This window comes from Trypanosoma grayi (assembly GCF_000691245.1).
Source record: "Trypanosoma grayi strain ANR4 Tgr_249_V1, whole genome shotgun sequence".
NCBI lineage: Eukaryota > Euglenozoa > Kinetoplastea > Trypanosomatida > Trypanosomatidae > Trypanosoma > Trypanosoma grayi.
In genome coordinates, this window is record NW_008825868.1 from 585 (window position 1) to 17,966 (window position 17,382).

At 56.4% G+C, this 17,382-nt stretch overlaps 3 protein-coding genes across 3 annotated transcripts in view; all 3 read right to left on the reverse strand.

Annotated features, from left to right (window-relative positions):
* Positions 1 to 1,798: 1,798 nt before the first annotated feature.
* On the reverse strand, positions 1,799 to 3,472 carry DQ04_02491010 (leucine-rich repeat protein (LRRP); the record flags this gene model as incomplete). Its single annotated transcript, XM_009311931.1, has 1 exon — positions 1,799 to 3,472. One exon carries the CDS (start codon positions 3,470 to 3,472, stop codon positions 1,799 to 1,801), a length of 1,674 nt encoding a protein of 557 aa, XP_009310206.1.
* Positions 3,473 to 3,659: 187 nt separating this feature from the next.
* DQ04_02491020 (hypothetical protein) lies at positions 3,660 to 4,001 on the reverse strand (the record flags this gene model as incomplete). The annotated part of the gene is made up of 1 exon (XM_009311932.1): positions 3,660 to 4,001. One exon carries the CDS (start codon positions 3,999 to 4,001, stop codon positions 3,660 to 3,662), a length of 342 nt encoding a protein of 113 aa, XP_009310207.1.
* Positions 4,002 to 5,016: 1,015 nt separating this feature from the next.
* Positions 5,017 to 17,382, reverse strand: part of DQ04_02491030 (dynein heavy chain) — a gene marked incomplete at both ends in the record, with an annotated part of 12,738 nt that continues 372 nt past the window's right edge. The window contains one exon of the mRNA XM_009311933.1: positions 5,017 to 17,382. This exon is cut by the window's right edge and continues 372 nt beyond it. Coding sequence (XP_009310208.1) covers positions 5,017 to 17,382 — 12,366 coding nt within the window.

Consider the following 17,382-nt stretch of genomic DNA (forward strand, 5'->3'; position numbering starts at 1 on the left):
TATATATATATATATATTAATGTTGTGAGAAGTAGCCAGGCTGAGACACAGATAGGAAGTTGAGGCATCTGGTTTGTCGTAGGGCGCAGACTCCTCTGCGGCCACCAGCCGACGCTCTACGCAGAGCCAAGACGCAGCAGCTGATGAATCCACCGTTAAGCATTGTCAATACCCTCTTCTTTCTACGAGGAGCCTCTGCAACGCTGTGAATCGCTGCAGTTCGAAAAAAGTCGAGTGTTGTGGTGGCGGAGGACGTAGTGTCAGAGCAGCAGATAACCTCCTGCAGCGGAGTGCCTTGTTCAAATGCATCTTTGCACGTTACTTCCGCACAAACCAAACAAGTTTAACCTCTTTGTTTTCAGAGAAGCAGCTGCAGAAATAGAGAAGCCTATATAATTATAACAAAGAAGAAATGTTAACTTGCTGTGTTTGTTACATATGCTCTCTGGCACCTGTTTAGTAAACCCACTTGTATGCCAACTCCCAAACCATATGTTGTTGTATTCCGCCGCGCTTCACCAGCCAGTGCACGCATGGGCCAAGAAAGGCGGCCGCAATGTTGGCGTATGTTTTTTTTTTGTGTGTGTGTTATCCCGTGTAATAGTGATGGGTGATGCCTGTTGTGTTGGGAGGAGTGGTGAAGTATATGCTCTGTCATATCTCAATCTTTTTTTTTGAGAAATTGTTGTTTGCCTCTGCGCCAGAAAGTATGTTCACAAATTCAGCTGATCCGTCTTCCTTCCCCACAGATGTAGTCAGTTCGAAGCCCCTACTCAGTACCATGAACAGGGTTGGATAAGATCATTGTTGATCGGCAATCATGGATCCGAATCCTGTCCTCTTTTTCTTTTGCACTGATTTCCCAATAAAGAAAATGACTGTGCGTAAGGGGCGGGGAGTCATGTGCCTTGCCCGGTTGTCCCGTTTTCTGCCCTGCTGTGTGTGCGATCCCTCATCACCTGCCTAGCTTCATTGCGCTTCAGCCTGTTAGAAGAGTCACGAAGCATGCTTATCTGCCCCCCACTCCTATAAGAGAGTAAAAACTGAGAGTGAAGAAGAGTTATGGCGTTCCCCCCCCCCNGTCCTAAACACATTCAGCGACCGCCGCACTCCGACTCTCCGCCGGTGCTACGCACACAATTGTAACATTTAGGCGCTGCCCGGGGCCAGGCAGGCCCCAAGACGTCATCTCTTGTCTCGTGGGCAAAGAGAGGTGGTGCTGGGACAGATGGAAGCCCCCTTTATAAAGTCCCCGATACGGACCTCAGTTTTAAAAATCTTCTCGATCTGAAAGCCGCACGCAAGCAGGCAAACGCAGTATCGCAGCCCGCATGCTCTTTACTCGGGGAAGCGGATGAAAACAACAATTGGATAACACACACCTTCGGAAGACCTTCACAACCCCGCAAAGAGACAAAGGAAAAAAACACAAGGAACCCCTCCTGCTCACCTAATCCCATTACGCGTTATCCTGCATCGAGTAGGATAACAATAGGAGAAAGCCTCAAGAAAATTGAGGCCTTGCGTATGGCCAACTCGATCCAAGCCCACAGATCTCTCTACACGGCATCAGTCCCCATGACGCCCAGAAATAGCAGCAGTGTCGGCGTCCTTGCTGTGCAGCATGGACAACAGCAAAAGGCAAAAAGTATTCGTCAAACAAACAGCACACCGATTAATACATGCGCCTAAGAAGCTCAAAGCTCTAAGCTCTGGCGCCCAGGAAGGCTTCCAATTAGCACATATAGATCAATTCAAGGCACACTTGCCATCGCATGAAGCAAACCAACAGAGCGAGTCACATGGATTCTTCGTCCACGGTGTCAGATGAGACCAAATCAGACGAATGTCGTCGCAGCAAGCCCCCAATTGCAGACAATCCCCTCACATTTTTGCAACCGCAAAGGCTCACCTCTCGAAGCGTCTCAATAGATGCAAGAGGAGTCACATCTGTAAGAAGTTCGCAGTGATCAAGATCAAGATTCACGAGACTGCCACTCGCGCTGAGCCTCCTCAGGTCGTCGTCTGAGACAGAGAGGCGGCTTAAATCAAGCACGCGCAGCGCAGGCAAAGCGCCAAGGGCACCAACACCCGTCACACCCACAGAATCCGCAAGGTTCACCTCCTCCAGTGTCGAAACGGATGCAAGAGGAGTCACATCTCTTATAAGCTTGTTCTCTCCGAAATCAATCCTCACGAGAGTGCGACTCGCGCTGATTCCCCTCAAGTCATCATCCGTGAGTGCGGTGTAGCTCAAATTAAGCACGCGCAGCATTGCCATCCTCCCGAGAACACCGAAAGCATTCACATATTCGCATCCGCGAAGATTCACCTCTTGAAGAGTCTCAATAGACGCAAGAGAAGTTACATCAGTCAGATATCTACAGCGCTTGAGCTCAAGCTTCACGAGACTGCGACTCGCGCTGAGGCCCACCAGACCCTCGTTGGTGATGCCAGAACGGCAGAGATCAAGCGAGCGCAGCGCAGGCAGCCTGCCAAGGGCGCCAACGGCCGTCACCCCATCACAATCCGCAAGGCTCACCTCTTCAAGTGTTTCAATGGATGCCAACGGGGACACATCTGTCAGCAACATGCAGTTATCGAGAGCAATCTCGACGAGACTTCGACTGGCACCCAGCCCCCTCAGCCCCTCGTCCGTGACTGCAGTGTGGGCCAAATATATTGAGCGCAGTACAGGCAACTTACCAAGGTCAGCGACAACAGAAACCTCCTCGCTCACTCGAAGGTTGATCTCCTCAAGTGTCTGGATTCGCGCCAATGGGGATACATCCGAGAGCTGCTTACAACCTCCGAGATCGAGCTTCACAAGACTTTGACTCGCACCGAGCTCCCTTACGCACTCATCCGTGATGGCACTACACCACAAGTAAAGGTGACGCAGCTTAGGCAGCCCGACGAGAGCGCCAAGGCCTGTCACACATGCACAGTAGCCGAGGCTCACCTCTTCAAGAGTCTCGATATTTGCCAACGGCGACACATCCGTCAGCTGCTTGCAGTCGACGAGATCAACCTTAACGAGACTTCGACTCACTGCGAGGTCCCTCAGCTCTTCGTCTCCGATCCCAGTGAAGCTTAAATCAAGTGAGCGTAGTCGTGGGAGGTGACCAATGCTTTCCCAACCTTTTATCTGGGCACAGTTGCAAAGAGAGAGATCCTCCAGTGTCTGGATGAGTCCCAAGTCACGCAAGTCACCATCTTTAAGGCTTACAGCACTTAGCAGTAGTTTCCGCAGCAAAGGGAGCTGACTCAGGGAGGCAAAGTTTTGCACATCAACATCCCCTTCCACATGTATTTCCTGCAATGACGGTAGGTTTGCAAACAATTGCAAATCACAGACCCCAGTGCAGTGTTCGATGTGTACCCGCGTCGGTGACTCACACCCAAGAAGGGACCTCAGGTTCTTTCCCTCAAGTGCCTTTCCAACGATGCGGACCTCGTCCGTGTCGGGCATCTTTTCAGCGTCAAAGAAGAGCGTGCTGCCAGCTGCGCAACGCCTCAACTTAGTGTCCGCGTATGCCTCGATACCCCGCCCCCAAGTGTCCCCTTTAAATACGTTCCTTCTTTCCCTTGCCTTTTGATGCGGTCTATCCGTCGAAAACGCCCTGAGACTCGGCTTTTGCAACGCCTGCAACGGCAGGTTATGGGCAGAATCCTTTGATCGGCTTTGCGAGACAGAATCGCTGTAGAGAGAGGCAGTGGATTCCTGATTCCCCGCTCCGGTTCCGCTTAAGAGCTTCCCGTGCCGGTGTAGCAAAAAGTGTACACGCCTTCGAATGGGTAACTTTGTGCACACAAAAAGAAGAAAGAAAGGTCATCAGACGCCATGCATCAGCGGGAGGAGTCATACAAACAGAACAAAAAGCAGGTGTCGTATATCGCTTATTGCGATCCCTCAGCGGCGCAACGCCTGTCTCCCGAAAGACAGTCCCTACAGTTAGCCGTTTCATGATTCCCCACGCGTGTCTCAACCGGAAGCGCATCACATCCCAAATGTTATGACGGACACACCTCTTGTTCAGGGGTTGGCTTTTCTTTTGGATTCCCGCTTTTTTCTTCTGCGTGTGTGTACGTTCGTCTCACTCGCTCATCACTTTATCAGGCACCAAGGCAACCTCCCTGGCATTCCTTCAGCTCATTTTTTTTTTGTAAGGGAAATGAAAGAATCTCCACACGCGGAGAGTTGCCGTGACCACCGTACGCGCACAGCGCAGCCTGGGTGGCCACACCGGCACGCCATATTCCCCCCGTCAAGCCGTGGCGTCAAAGCCTCTAGTCCCGTGCCGCGCAGAGGCATCCACCCACAGCCCACTCGCATCACTCCGGTTTCTCGGTGTGTTGGCTTTCGGGCCTTGTTGCGTCGGGGGCAGCAGACACCTGTACGCATGGCTCCTCCTCTCACGTTAGCGACGAGAGAAACCAGCTACGGGAACCAACGAGCATGTTTGGCCGCTCATCCATCGGATGCCAAAACCTCCGCGCATCAGCCGCCGTTCTTGTGGCGCACCCACACTGGGGCCACCCCATCTCGGTTAGGCGCTGCCGCAGCCACAGAAGAGGAGGCACGCCTTACGCCCCTCCCCGGGGCAGCAGCATCCGTCAACGTCCACACCGAATCGACAAATGCGGGATGAACAACATCGGCGCCGCAACGTGGCGTGGTGGGAGAGGCAAACACACCTCATGTGTGCACATCCATGCAGCGCCAACGTGTCATCCTGCCGGTGACCCCCTGTGTGTGCCCCCGTCCATGCGTGAACCCCTACGCCAACTATGCGCATCAAGACACCGAAATGCCAACAAGAACAAAAAGGGACAAAAAGGATTATTCGTTGATACAGCACCACTACCAAAATAAAACAGCAACATCGGCATGCAAGTGGTGGTAATTGAATCACCTCTGTATTTTGTGGCAAAAAGCATGTCGTTTGCTTGTTTGTGTTTTTTTTTGTTTTGTTTTGTTTTGTCTTTTCGCTCCTAGTACATGACTGCTTACATCTAAAACGGGAGCTGCGTGAAAAGCGCCACTCCACGGAGCACCCAGTGGTTCTCCGAATCAGCTGGATGTTTCGGCAGGTCGATGGTGAGAATAAAGTTGGTAGAGTGCCCGGTTGTTGACAGCACACCACGTCTATCAGTCGTCTTGTAGCACGGGCATCGGTACACCGGGGTGTCGGGAAGATCCTCTTCGCGGCACGGCAGCAGCCGCAACAGCGGGAACTTGATGAAGAGCTCCTTCGGCCTACTCTCACAGAGGGCGGCGTTGACGGGGTCCCACCCCGCCCCCTCAAGGAAGAGGCCGTTGATGCAGCAGCCGTCCTCTGGGGCGGTGGTGCAAGTCTCCTCAGTGAGGACTGTGAACTGCCACGTTAATTTATCGATCTCTATCTTCCACTTGCGCGCGTAGTTCTGCATGACGCCAGTTAGGAATGATTGTGTAAAGAAAAATCCGCTGATCCAGAACATAGGTGGCGGGCCCTCATCACACCATTTTTGCAGGAACGCGAGGCGATCAATCAAATCATTCACATAGGAGCCAAATGGNTTCAGCGACGGGTATGACCGCCTCTTCCACACGTCTGGGACCTTGCCGTCGTACATGGCATTGAAAACTTCCTCCAAATCCGAGCTCATCACCACTTTCCCACTTATCGCATCCTGCACAGCCGCCAGTGTTTGTCGCACAACAACCAGGAGACGTTTATACCGTATCGCCTCCTGTAGTAGAACCGTGTTCATTGATTGCGAGTAATCAATGGGGTGTTTCTCCTGGATCTCCTCAATATCGAAGGGTTTCGGAAGCCGTGAAAGGACGTGGTGTGCAAGATCCCGCACGGTCGCCTTTGGGTCCAGCTTTGACGCAGAGTCGGATGACTCTCGTGGTTGAGTCAGGAGTGTCGCCTCAAGCAAATTCTTTGCATCCCTCTCATCCTTGGTGATGTCAGCGTTCTCGTGAAGACCAAACACGCCGGGCGGCTGCTGCAATGGCAAGCTTTGAATATACTCCACATAGGAGTTGAATTCACCAAATGGCGGGGCGTAGTATTCGGGGGCGTCTGGGGCGAACACGTAGTCGTCCTCCAGTATCAATGGCGTCAGGTAGAGAGACAGCGTCGCCATAATGCAGCGGCGATCCCAATCATCTGTCACCCTCCCACCGTAGTTACACTGGCCAGTGAGGTACAGCAGCGCATCGTACGGGATCTCTTCATTTTCGTCAAGAAACATGTTGAGCTGTCGCACGCTGATACGGCGGTCAGTGTCGTTGAATTCGTACATACGGTTCCAACCAAGTGGTCCAAACTGGCGGCGCTCCTGCACGACGGCGTGGAAAAAGCAGAGACCAAACAGCATCTTCCGCCAGACCTCGGGTTTGTTGGAGGAGCCGAAGAACTGTGGGTCTGCCACCGGATTGGAGAGATAAGACTGCAGTAGATTACTTTTGAGACCCTTTGGTGGCTCTTGTACCAACTTAACGCCGTTCTGAAGGATGGCGATGGGGAACGTCTCGCTTGGAAGCGATGTGAGCCACAGGCGGTACTGATCGTGTAGGTTCGTCTTTGCACCACTATCGCTGTAGTTTTCAATGATGCGCGAGAGCTCCGGCATGAAGTCCTGGTATAGATGACAGTTCTGCAGGAATACCCAGTGCCCCGCGCGAGTTCCCTCGTCGATGAGCTGCCGCGCAAAGACGCCCTGCCCCTGTCCGAGTGACAGCTTGAAGAGGCGGCTACTCATGCCCATCTGCTCCGCAAGGCGGTCCAGCTCCACGCTGGGGTCGGCGCCAGGCGACAGCACAAGCACGAGCGGCACTGACGGGTCGTGCGCCAACTCCTGGACGACCTCCTCCAGCGCGTAGAGCGGCGGCTCCACGAAGTAGCCGCCCAGCAAGCTGCGCACGTACTCCGTCACCGCTGGCACGATCTTGTCGGTGCGGAAGCAGCGCACGATGATCAGTTGCAGCACGCCCTGCAGTTCCGCGATGACGGCTGGAAGCTCCAGCGCAAGCGGGTCAGACGCCTCGTAGTAGTCACGGAAGAAGCTCTCGTTCTCCCGCACCGTGTCAATGAACGACGACAGCACCGGCAGCTGAGTGCTGGCGCGACACAAAAGCTTCCAGTTCTTCTCTGGCAACCAAGAGTCGAAGGGATTCTGCGAGATCACATCATCCGCCTCGAAACCACCCATAAGAAGCCAGCGCAGCTGTGTTGGATCCACCTCGTGAATCTTCAGGCACATCGTCAGCGAGAAGAGCAGCTGATCCCGCGCAAACAGTGAACGACAGATCCTCCTGTAGAGCGACCGCTGAAACGTTGTTTTAATATTCTCAATGCGGACATCCACATCCTCAGACTTCTCGCTCTGCTGCAGAGCCTCCTGAAAGATTGTGACGTACGCGCTGAGGGAGTTTTGGTACATAGGGTCGATGTTGGCCAGCTCTGTCACGCAGAAGAACAGTGTAGCGCCGAGGTTGGCAACGGGAATGAAGAGGTTGCGGGTGCGATCACTGATGCGCTCCATCGCCTCGATTTCCTCTTGGCGCTTTGCAATCTGATCGCTCTGCACCTTGGAGCTGTCGAGCTCCTCAATAGCCGTCTCGCTCTCCAGTATGTTGCCCTCTGAGGAGAGAATCGCGAGCATTTTATCCTCCGTGTGTTTCAGGTTCGCCTGATTCTCCGCAGCCTCAAGTGTCAGCGCCTGCTTCTTCTCCTCCACTTCGCGCCGCTCACACATCATAACACGCTGCAGCAGCTGGTCCTGCAGCCCCTGCTGCGTGATCATGAAGTTGATGAGCGTCACCTTCGTGCTCACCTCTGGCAGGTAGTGCGGTCGGGGCAGCTTCGTCGTCATGTAGAAGCGGAAATTCGCGTTCCACTCCACCGGCTCCCCAACGTGCACGACGACGGCACTCCCCTCCCGCGTCAGCCGCTTCAGCAGTAGGTTCTCCAGCACCGGGTCCACTGTTTCGTCGAGGTTCTCCAGGAGCACCGGCCGCCCCTCTGAAATGGCGCCGCGGATAGTCTTGATGCAATCTGACTCCGATGGCCGTGTGACGATGAGCCCGTTGGCACGCTCCATGTTGCGAATCCAGTTGTTCGCCTGCTGCTGCGGGTCAACAAAGAGCGGCCAGCGGTCGGACGTCTTCACAATAACGGCATTGTCGACAGAGAAGCCATCAGACGGCAGTTGCTGCAGTTTCCACGCCTGGATGTCGATTGGCGAACCGACGAACTTTTCCAAGGCGTAGTCCTCCGACACAAGCACGTCGTGCTTCCTGCACATTTCCAGCCAGGTGTGCGTTGCCTTCTTACGGTACTTGTGCAGAAACGGCCCCATGTATGCCACAACACCGGCGCTGACGACGACGTTGCCAACAACGTACTTCAGCTCCTCCTCGAAGCGTTTGCTTTCCTTGGCGAAGCGCATCTTTTCACCGCCAAGACCCTCAATGAGCTTCTTCGCCCGCGTCAATTTGACATCGGTGTCGTTCACCTTCTCCTCGAGGTCCTGCTTATCTTTTTTGACGCTTTCGAGGTGACTCGTGAGCGCCGCGAGCTTCTCATTGATGATACGCAGCTCCTCCTTCTTCTTGTTGAGGCTCGTCATCGCCGCGTCGTATTCTTGCTGTGCGGCGGCGGCCTGCGCCAGCAGCGGCTTGATGATCTTGTTCTGCTTGTAGTACTCCACCACCGCCCGGATGTACGTCGCCACACCGAGCAGCGCGACGGACGTTTTTCGTATGTTCTCGTTCTTAAACATATCGTTCGACATCTTCTTCTTCACCTCCTCGATCTGCTCGTTGGGTGTGGTGTCGACAATGACCGGGTACGCGTTGAGCAGCGTGTTCTTGAACTCGGCGTTGAGGAGCGTCAGTTTGGCGTGGTCCCAGTACGGCACCGACACGCTGCCGGTGAGCGGGTCCCGCACCGGCTTCGGCTTGTACGTGCCGCCCAGCAGCGTGCAGAGCACCTCGATGACGTACTTGACACCCTGCGGTGGTGTCTTGAGTGCCTTGATTTCCTGCAGCGCCTTCGGGTCGAGGTCGAGCACGGCTCGCTGCGCCTGCTCCACGAGAGGCTGCGCCTCATCCACCTTCTTCTGCGACGCGTCCTTAATCTCCTTCGCTGACGCCGCCTGCTCGTTCGCTGCCGCCTCGTCAACGGCCACAATCGCGCGCTGCTCCTCAGCCGCCTTGCTCTCAAGTTCCACCTCCTTGATAAGCTCGTCCGTCTCCTGCTGCTTCTTTGCCAGCTCCGGCCGCATCAGGGCCAGCTCCTGCTGCATCACCTCCACCTGATCCTCCGTCTTCTTAAGCTGCGTCAGGCCATTGGCGTAGCGGTGCATCATCGCCGTCAGCTCCGTCCGCTTCTCCTCCAGCAGCCGCGCAAACGTGGAGAGCAAATCCAGATACGACGTGGGTGTGACATACGTGTGCTGCCGCACCTCCGTCAGGTATGTCTGGCCGAGCTCCCGCACCTGCTGCTGGAACGAGACGAACATCTCCTCCACCGCCATCCGCTCATGGTCAGTGAGGTCGACCTTCGAGAGGAACCGCATGGCGACGGAGCGTAGACCGTCCTCCGGCCACTCACGGAACCAGTCAATGGTAGTGCAGTTTACCAGCGAGGGGAAACGTCGCAACCGCTCACGCAGGACGCTTCCAATAGGTGAGAAGCAGAGGGCGATATGCATGTACTTCTTACACCGCTCCACGAAGAGTGCCTGTAGGGCCTCGGCAGTGTCAGGGCGGCCAAGCTCCTTACCCTTTTCGCGCAGCGATGCCACGGCATTCTCGTACGTCTCCTTATCTTGCTTTGTGTCCCAAATGCCGGGGACCTCACCAGTGTTGAGGAGGCCACAGATATCCTCCAGGAAACTCTCCGATGATATTTGTGTGTCAGACATCACAAACACCGTAGAGTAGCCATTCATGCCGGTGCGAAGCAGCAGCACCCGAATATCATCCAGGAAATTGCTGTGGTCGTAGTCCTTTGCCGGGGTGATAGACATGTAATCACACTCCTGCAAGTATGCGGCGACCTTGGCACAGCTGCGCCTTCCGCTGCCGCCTACACCGATGAGGAGGAGATTCCCACCTGGCTGCCGCAGCACACGACAGATACGCGAGACGTGCACGAGGACATAGTTAAAGATAACAAGATCCAACTCGCCGGAGTTTGTCCCCAAATTGTACATATCCAGCTTGTCCTCCAACACCTTTCGCGCGTCACCCGCGTTGGGCAATTCCTCATAGTAGCCGTCCTCATTCAAAAAGGTTGAAAAGAGGGTAGGCTCCTCCACATTATGAAGGTTATCAAGGGGCATCTTTAGGTGCTTCACTGACAGCTTTCCCACCTCGTTGAGAAACCATGTTGTGTCCTTGTCGTCGATAAAGCGATCGGCGAAGGCGCGCGATACCTCGTGCATCCATAGCACTGACATATTCCGCTCGTCCACGATTTTCGCCGGGTTCACCATGTCAATACCCTGAAATACTTTACTTACGTCACGCAGATTGAAGGTGTAGTGCGACTTCTCCGGCGAGGGCTTCAATTTATCCACAAGTGTCTCATACAACTCAATAGTGGCGCTCACCAGTGCGGGGGCCATACCACGCAGCGAGGCGTGGAAGCCCTTGCTGAGGATCCAGTCCGAAAGTGTGCCGAATATCTTCCGTAGCGTGGGCTCGTCAAAGGCAGGGATGGCGATGCTGTTGAAGTGGCGTGTGAAACGCTGCGTCACGGGGTTTCTGCCACCCCCTGCCGGTCCCATCGCGCACAGCAGCAGGATGTCCACTAGCCGGCGGAATTCGATGCTGTCCTTTGTGTGGTTGTACCAACCGCCGTGGTCAAGGTACTGGCGCAGCAGCTCTATGGGCGGCTGGGCGCCATACTCCTCTAGCTGCGGCAGATTCGTGTCGTCAACGAACATCATCATCTTCTTGTTGATGGGCGGGCCATAGACACCTTTTCGACGTTTCTCAAGGCTTCCGTCCACGAGCCGCTGGAGGTATCCCGCCGTCGTCTGCGCAGAGAACTGAATCATGTTGAGCGAGAAGGACTCCTCGGGGAGTGCCTTGAGCAGCGACTTCATCATGATGGTCTTTCCAGTGCCGGTGTCACCGACAAGCAGCACGGGGCGCGTTGCGCCGATCATCAATTTCGTCAAGAATTCGTACCGCGTCTGCGCGCTGGTGGGGACGATGAGGTCCTGGTACTCCACGTCCTCCTCGATCGTGAACTCCGGCACGTAGTCGGCCCACTGCGCAAAGCGCACCTCACCGTCCGTCACGAGCCGCAAGTCGTAGAAGGACCGCTTGGTCTCCGGGAAAGGCAGCGTGAATTTGTACGTGCCGTTCGCCGCCGCCGCCGCCACCTCGGCCTGCAGCGCGGCGCTGAATGTCGCCCGGTCCTTAGTGAAGAGGCACCCGCCAACAGACCAGACGAGCGAAAAAAGGAACCAGCCCTCTATCTTCATCAGCAGGGTGCGCGCCTGCGTGTTGGCGTCGACGCCCGGTGTGTCCTCCTCCGCCTCCATGTCGCCAAGCAGCGCGGAGAAGAACTTGCTGAAGCCTGACACGGCGACGAGCGCCCCCTGTGGGATGACCGTCTTGACCTCCTTCCGCGCCACCTCCAGCATCGGCTGCATAAACACATCGATGAGGGAGCGCAGCGCCGTCATGATGCTCGTGTCCTCGCGCAGTATCTCTGGGAGCGTGTTGAGGTACGAGTCCACTAGGCAGCGCCAGCCAAGGGATTCCGGCTCAACGTACACCATGCCGCAACGCGAGACAGTGGCCGGTGAGGCGTGCGCCAAGTCCTGCACCTCAAATATGAGGTTCATCTCTTTCGACATGGGAATGATATCGCCATTCTGCAGGCAGAGCTTCTTGTTGTCATCAAGCACGGTGTTCATGTTCTCAATCCACACGGCGTCGACAGGGCCGTCTAGCACGAGCCATTTACGGTCAGCAGATGTGTCCTGCGCAGCACTGCGGAAGCGGTACGGAAGGATACCATCCGTCCACTCCCCCGACGCCTCCACCTTGCCATACAACTGGGGCATCGTGACAGACTTTGGGTTCATTGTGATGAGACGCGTGCGCCGCTCCTTCCCGACGGCCTCCATGAGTGTGAGACCCTCCGAGAGGCACTGCAGGGCCTTCGTCTTGCCACCGAAGGAGTACCCCACCAACATCATACCGTGCCGCACCACAATCATCTCATACGTCTGTCGTACCTTCTCTTCAAAGTAGCTGGTGAGCTGCAGGTTGCGTGTCTTGCACACCTTCACGAGAGCATTGTGCATGTCCACATAGTCCGGCTCCGGAAGCCGCACGCCGGGGAAGAGATCGGAGATGATTCCACGGAAAAGCTCCACATCCTGTGTGAGGAACTTGGGCAGGTTGACGTCTTGGATTGAGCGCAGCATCAGCACCATCTCGTTTTCATCCGGGTACGCACGCTTAAGGCGGCCGGCGGCCGTCAGCACCGCCTTCACCGCACGCATGCCGTAGTCGTAGTGGTCCTGCGACGACAACTGCTCCGAGCAGAGGCGGTACGTCGCCACGATCTTTTCCGCCAGCTCTTTTCCGTGGAGAAAGCCGTAGGAGTATAGCTGAATCTCGCCAATCATGGCGTAGTTCGGCACCATCATCGCCACGGGGCGGAAGAGAGCCTTGAGATTGTCGGGTAGCTCCGCACGGCCAGCGTAGCCAGGGTTCATGGTGACAAAAATGGCGCAGCCCGGATCGAGACGAATTTGCGCACCGTCAAAGATGAATTCATTGCGTTTCTGAATGATGGCCTCCTGAATCACCGCCACCTGCTGTGCAATGACGGAGAGCACCTGTATCTCGATACGGTTGAACTCGTCAAAGCATCCCCATGACCCCGACTGGGAAAGCCCCTTGAATAGCTTCGCCATGTCTTTCGCCGTGATCTGGTCAGAGCAGTTGTACACCACGCAGTACTTGCCTAGCGCCTTGGCGAGATCCTTCGTCGTCTCGGTCTTGCCAGTTCCAGCAGGGCCCTCCGGCGCACCGCCGTAGTTAAGGTGCAGTGCGCCGATGAGCGTGCGGTAGCAGCGGTCCGTCAGCGGCGTGATGACAAGACGGCCGGTGTTGCCCAAGTACTCGTAGCCATACCGCAGCGATGCGTTGATCTGGTGCACCTGCAGTTGGTCCTCCTCCCAGTAATACCGCAGCTGCGCGAGCCAGTCAAAGTTCTTGGGTGAGTCAACGCCCTTCTCGGAGAGCTGTCCGATGATGTCCTTGCCGTGCACCTCCACCACCACCAGAGCCTCCAGCGTGCAGCGCTCCACCGCAGCGAGATTTCGGTCGCGCACCAGCACGATGAGATCGTCAAGCTGCGCCACGCACTTCTCATGGTACGTCGTGAGCCCCACTGTGCCCTCCTTGCTCATCGCCTCCGTCGCCTCCATCGTCCAGTACAATGAGCAGATGGCGATGACGACTTGCCCAGGCCACGCACGGATAAACTCTGTGCGTTTTTTGCGCGTCGCGTAGTCGCCGGTGGCCTGCCGTAGCTGGTCGAGGATCGTCTCCTTCATGACGTTTTCGAGCGCCTGCAACCAGAGCTCAACGAGATTCTGGTGGTCGCCAGGGTTGATGGTGCGCACGAACTGCACCACCTCGCCCTCTGATGACTCCATCGCGAGAATGTTGTGCGCGTCGCCGAACTGAATGCGCTTGATGCCCTCAAAGCACTTGCTGAGGTACGGCTGCACAAGGTATGGGTCCTTGCTGTCCGACAGAATTTGAAGCAGCTCTTCATTGGAGATGAAGTAAAAGCGTGGGAATGCCATACGCTTGGTCTCGAGGAACTGCTGCAGTTTCTTGAGGATAATGTCGAGGTTGTTGTTATTTTCCGTAAGTGTCCTGAGCAGCGTCTCGTCCTGGCAGCGGGTCAAAATCTGCGGCGTCGTGCGGGTCTGCTCCATGATTTTATGCCACGATTCATCAATGACAAGAAAGAGGTGCTTTTCCTTGGGCAAACTTCGGGATATGTCAGCGGAGGAGAAGATAGGCTCAAGATAGGCCCATGTGCTCTGGCACTTGAACCACTCGTCGACGGTGCACTGGATCTTGTCGAGCAGCCTCTCCCACTGCGTCACGCGTGCCTGCAGCGCCGGCGCCTGCCGCACAATTGGCTTGCCGAGCATCGACTGTGTCTTGAGGATGTGCTCGTCCAGCGTCACCTGCATGATATCGTTTGCCTTAAGCTTGTGCGTGTCCTGGTACGGCTCCATGTCGAAGAGCAGCTTTTTCCACTCCGCCTCCATCGCCATGAGTTCGCTCTCCAGTTCGTAGGACTTCTGCGCCACTGTCGCGATGCTCTCGATTTGCGGCAGGAACTCCAGCATACCAAGTTGGATGAAGTCGTTAAATGGACGCCACTCGTTGGAGTCGACGCCACCGGTGCCGTGGCTCTGCTTTTCCTTGGGCACACCGCAGGCCTGGTAAATGGCCTTCCAGTGGCTTCCCTGCAAGTTGCTGCGTAGCGCATAGAGCAGTGGGATGTATGGCTTGAACGCGGCTATGCTCTCGCGCACGCTCTTCACCACCTCTACTGGCTCTGCCTCCTTGATCTTCTTGGACACAATCGCCACCTTTTTGGCCCAATCGGCGAGCTGCCGATCGACATTCACCGGGTCAAGAGCAGAGAGGCGAGTATTGAGCCAACGTTCACTCTCATTGTTGAAGAGGCTTACAACTTCCCACAGGATGTAGTACGGCTCGAGCTGCACCTTGATCTCCTTCAGTTGGGGCCACTTAGACTGTTGCAAGCCAAACAGAAGCTCGTGGCTATTGTACAGCTGTATCTGTGCCTGGTGGTCCTTGATGCGCTGCTCCAGCGCCTTGGCTTGCTCGTAGTTCTCATCTGCGCGTGACTCATCACCAAAGTGAGTAAAGTCATCGACAGCGTTGGCCAATTGCACAATGTCGCTCGTGAGCGTCTCGCAGTTGTCGCGCAGCTTCTGCATGAGCACATTGCGGTACTCCCTGCTGCGGAAGTTGCCGTCCTCGAGCTCCTGGTGCAGTCGCCGCGGCCACTCGTAGGCGGTGCGGTAGTCGTTGCACACCTCCGGGGAGAAGTCGTGGTTGTACTTGAAGAGCAAGTCGAAGCCCTCCGTGATGGTGTCAAAAATGGCATTGATTTCCTCCTGCCGCCCTGGAATGGCGTCCAGGAAGTCGCGTAGTTCCTGCAGAGCCTCCGGTGAGCGCGGCTCCACCACAATACGCTCACCTATCACGTTGTACTCGCTGATAATCGCCGCGCAATTGTTCTCCAGTCGCTCCGAGAGGGCCTCCATCAGCGCGTTTTGAACGCTCGCCATCTTGGCGAGCAGCGCCGTCTTTATCTCCTTGCAGTCGATGAAGAACATCTCGTACTTTACATGGTTGGGCGTTCGCCGCACGATGCGGTTCTTGTCGCGCGCGAGGCGCTCAAACGTCCAGTCAAACTCATGGAGGGAGAGTTCGCACGCCTTGACCTCGTCCACCAGCGCCTGCTCGTCAAGCTGCAGCACGTACTCGAAGGTCTGGTACATCTGCAGCAGCTGCAGCGGCGCCTCAACATTGTCAGCGAGCGCCTTCTCCACCATGCGCCGCGCCTCGCAGACGGCCGGCTCTGCCTCGTCGAGGGGACACAGCGTCAGCGTCGGCAGCTGCAGCAGCGGGAACAGCTGGTCGCCCATGCCGTGTATCCGGTCCGCGTGGTCGAAGCAGTTGGCAAACACCGCCGTCACCTTCGCCGTAACTTCATCCAGCGACGGCGCGAAGGCAACACGGCCGCCGCTCTCGACAAGCTGCAGCACGAACAGCGGCTGCAACCCATTCGGCTTCATCGTCATCTCCACCACACGTTTCGTGTACGGCAGCCTGTTGCGGAACGTCCCGAGACGCCATACGAATGGCACTTCTTCCTCTTCTTTATCATTGTCGTTGTCGTCTTCATTGTTGTTGTTGGGATCTCTCTTGGTTTCCTTCTTCTTGTCCCGCTTCGCTTCGTCCAGCTGTTTAGCGCCACCCTGTGTGGGCCTGCTGCCACCACCACCGCCACCACTAGCAGCAAGACGCTGCCGCTCCGCCTCTTCCTCTGCTGCGCGTTGCTTCTCGCTCCACTCGCGGCTCCGCTTCTCCCAATACGCTGCCTCCTCAATGTCCTCCTGCAGCTCCTCCATCTGCGTGTCATCGACGCGCGGTGCCACGCGATAGCGGTGGATAAACGCAGCGAACTCTTGCAGCGACGTGAGCAGCAGTTCGCGCAGCTCCGAGGACATCATGACGTTGACGAGATTCACAAAGCGGCGCATGCGACTGGGCGCGTACCGCTCCATGCTGTCCTCGTAGAACTTGAAGTGCATGTCAAGGTTGTTTTGTATCGTGCAGCGCACGTTGATACTCCACTCGTTGCGCAGCTTCTCCCCAACAGTGAATCCACGGTGTGCCTGCAATTCCTCGAAGTTCTTCAGCTCCAGCGGTGTCTCGTGGCGATCCAGCTGCGCCACGCACAACAGTTGCCCGCGGTACTCGTTCCACTGTATGTGGATCGAGTTGACGGTGTTCTGCAGAAGCACGTGCGTCTGGAACAAGTTCTCCTCAATGAACTCCCGTGCGGTGTGGAAATTCGGCGATGGTGTGTCTATTGTGCCGTGCAGCCGTACATCGCTGCCGGACGCTGGCAGCGACGACGACAGCAGCAACTGCGGCGGCGGCGGCGGCAGGCCGAGGAACTCCGCCCGCCACTGCTCCTGTTGCGTGCGCATCTCGCGCCAGTGCTGGGCCCGCTTGAGGCTGTAATAGTACAGCTCCTCCAGCTCGTGTGTGCACTGCTCGATGAGGTGCAGCGACGTCAGCGGGAAGCGTCGGGCGACGAGGCCGATGATGCGGTCCATCTGCGTCTCATCCATCGCGGCGATGTGGGTGGCGTCGAGGGACTGCAGGTACATGCGCCCGCGCAGCGCCGCCTCCGTATCGCGGCGATACGCCTCTGCCTGCTGCACACGCTCGCGCCACTGCGCCTCGTCTTCAACGGCAAAGCGGATGTTAAGCCGCTTCGCCCACTTGCGGTGCCCGTTGTGCTCCCAGACGATCTGGTACGAGTTCGCGTCGTCGTCGTAGGCGACCACACGGCACGGGCGCCACTCCACCTCGTTGGTGAGCTTGTCGAAGTACGGCGAGTAGGCCGGCGTACCCTCCGCGCCGCCGAGCGCCACCCACTCGCTCGGGCTGCGTGTCTCGTAGTCGGTGTTGTCAAAGTCCTCCAGCGGAAAGTACGTGCGCGTGGGGGCTGCACCCGCTGGCGGCGGCGAGGGTGGCGCAGACGCACTTACCCGCTG